Below are 2,884 nucleotides of genomic sequence, written 5' to 3' on the forward strand. Positions count from 1 at the left end.
AACAAAGAGCCCACTTTTGCTTTCTTTTTTACATACAGGATATTGCTAGGAAAGGCAGAGAATCACTTGTTGAATGTTGGGGGGGGGGTCATCTGATGATAGTCTACCTCTTATTCTATGGACTGAGAACCCTGTGGGCCCCTTTCATGCTTTGACTCATCCTGGAACCAGGCAGGGGGGCCAAAGCAAGCCCTCACAGGCTGTCTGGGATGGTGGGTCATAAAAGAAAAACTGCATCTGCAAGAGGCTTGAATACTTACTCCAGTGGGTACAATCAGGAAATAGCTATACTCTAATTCAACTGTTCTCAAACATTTTGCTCTCAGGACATTTAAAAATCACTGAAGAGGGGCGCCTGGGTGGCTCAGTGGGTTAAGCCACTGCCTTCAGCTCAGGTCATGATCTCAGGGTCCTGGGATCGAGCCCCGCATCGGGCTCTCTGCTTGGCAGGGAGTCTGCTTCCCTCTCTCTCTCTGTCTGCCTCTCTGCCTACTTGTGATCTCTGTCTGTCAAATAAATAAAATCTTTAAAAAAATAAAAAATTTAAAAAAATAAAATCACTGAAGAATCCAAAAAGCTTATCTTTGAAAATTCTATTAAACATAAGAATACACAAAACACACATTCCTTTAGTCACCAGAGCAATGTCATCACACATTCCATAAATTTGTAATTATTTCAAAATAAAAAGTTAAAGAAAAGTGGAAAAAAAGCAGCACATAGGATGGAGCAAGTAGGGATTACAACAACGTCCAACAGCAATGCAAGCCAGAAGATAATCTGACATCATCACTAGGGTGAAAGAAAATAACTTCCAATCTCAAATTCTGTAAGCAGTGAAATAAATCCTTCAAGAATTTTAAGATGAATTGAAGACATATTTAGACAAGCAAAGCAGAACATTTTTCAAAAGCAGATCTTTACTGAGGGAAATTGTGAAGAGTGTAAGTCAGGCAGGAGAATGTTTCCACAAGGAAGGTCAGAGATTTAACAAAGAATAAGAAGGGAAAAAAGTAAGAAAGAAAACAGTGTGTCAACTCTAAAAATTACAAGTATGAAAGAAAAATTATTAAGGAATCCATATAGTTGGGGTGCCTGGGTGGCTCTGTGGGTTAAGCCTCTGCCTTCAGCTCGGGTCATGATCTCGGAGTCCTGGGATGGGGCCCTGAGACCGGCTCTCTGCTCGGTGGGACGCCTGCTTCCCCCTGTATCTCTGCCTGCTGCTCTGCCTACTTTAAATAAAATCTTAAAATAAAAAAAAGGAATCCAAATAGTTTACCTTAGGAAACTTTAAAAAACACAAGAATATACAAGCACACAGTACAGTAGTCATCAGAGCAATCAATGACTTCATCACTCACACATCAGGTCACCTCTGGAAAATTCCAGCAAGAACGAAAAAGGACAATGACGTCTTACTGTTATTATGAAACTAGTTTTGACACACACTGCCTGAAAGGACCTTGGGACCGAAAGGGTGCCCCGCCCCACACTTTAGAAAACCGCTGCTCTAACCCCCATGTTGCCCAAGTCTGGCTCTCCTGAGGTTCACTTCCCGGCCGGCCAAGGAATAAACAGCAAGGTCACCGTCCAGCGTTCACAGGAGGAACTCCTCTTTTCCCTTTGCGAAGGTGCCTGGGTCACGCGCATATAGTCGGGTTTCCGGGAAGGCCTTGGAGGCGCCGCTAGAGGGCGCCCCGAGAGAACCCCGCGACGCACCTCAGCGCCCGCGCCCCCGCCCGCGCCCGCCGAGTTCACACGGAAGCCCGGAAGAGAAGGCGGCGCCCGGAAGAGGGGGGCGGTCGCGGCCTCATTGGACGACGTGCCACCGCTTCACGGTCGGAGGCGGGGCTTCTTTGCGCTAAAAAGCGGGACCCAGCAGCCGCTAGAGCGCGCAGGTTTAGTCGCAATTCGGTGTAGCTTTTCTGTCTTATACCGAGGTCCGCCGGGTCATGGTGCCAGCCTGACTGAGAAGAGGACGCTCCCGGGAGACGAATGAGGAACCACCTCCTCCTGCTGTTCAAGTACAGGGGCCTGGTCCGCAAAGGGAAGAAAAGCAAAAGACGAAAATGGCTAAATTCGTGATCCGCCCGGCCACCGCCGCCGACTGCAGTGACATCTTGCGGCTGATCAAGGTAGCGGAAGGCCCGGGCTCCTCCGGGGGCGGGGAGCGGGGGGGGTGGGAGGTGGGGAGCGGCTCCCGCAGGAGCCCCTCTCTCCGCTAGCCTCCCCCGGCCTATGCCGGGCCGTCCTGGGACGGAATCTGGGGACGAATCGCCGCCCCGCGCACCCCATTCCCAGTGAGCTGGTTGCGTCCGGGCCTCACTGAGTGTTCTACTTCTCTCCCTCTTTCCCATGTGCATCGCCCCAGGAACTGGCTAAATACGAATACATGGAAGACCAAGTAGTGTTAACTGAAAAAGGTAACGCGACCGTAGCTGGGCGGGGTTAGGGTGTCGGGTCCTTGGCTTCTTCACCGAGGCCATCACTGTGTGTCCTTGCTGCCCCTTGTTGCAGATCTACTAGAGGATGGTTTCGGAGAGCACCCTTTCTACCACTGCCTGGTTGCAGAAGTGCCCAAGGAGCACCAGTCTCCGGAAGGTAACCGCCCTCCCCTTCCAGAAGCCAAACACCGAGTGTTTTAGAAAACGCGTAGTGTCCCTGGTGTAGAACCACTGACGACACAGGCCAAAGTTACTGAGAAATTGGCCAGAAACAATAGCCAGTGTTCAAACTACTGAGGAAAAAGAAAATAGATGTGCTGCACATAATAATAGGGCGGGTTGAAAGAGCTGTTTAAGTAAGTATCAGAGTGCTGTGGAGACCCGGAAGAGTTTGAGCTGTTTAAGTAAGTATCAGAGTGCTGTGGAGACCCGGAAGAGTT

The 2,884-nt window shown here is 49.8% G+C and overlaps 1 protein-coding gene across 1 annotated transcript in view; it reads left to right on the plus strand.

Moving 5' to 3' along the window:
- The first annotated feature begins 1,863 nt into the window (after positions 1-1,863).
- The window catches only part of LOC111150442 (spermidine/spermine N1-acetyltransferase 1), a 3,079-nt gene continuing 2,058 nt past the window's right edge, over positions 1,864-2,884 (plus strand). Inside the window, exons 1-3 of the mRNA XM_022507909.1 lie at positions 1,864-2,135; positions 2,372-2,423; positions 2,518-2,601. Coding sequence (XP_022363617.1) covers positions 2,070-2,135; positions 2,372-2,423; positions 2,518-2,601 — 202 coding nt within the window. The 5' untranslated portion in view covers positions 1,864-2,069. The remainder of the gene's footprint in view (positions 2,136-2,371; positions 2,424-2,517; positions 2,602-2,884) is intronic.

This window comes from Enhydra lutris, unplaced genomic scaffold, assembly GCF_002288905.1.
Source record: "Enhydra lutris kenyoni isolate GAN:26980312 unplaced genomic scaffold, ASM228890v2 scaffoldscaffold23, whole genome shotgun sequence".
NCBI lineage: Eukaryota > Metazoa > Chordata > Mammalia > Carnivora > Mustelidae > Enhydra > Enhydra lutris.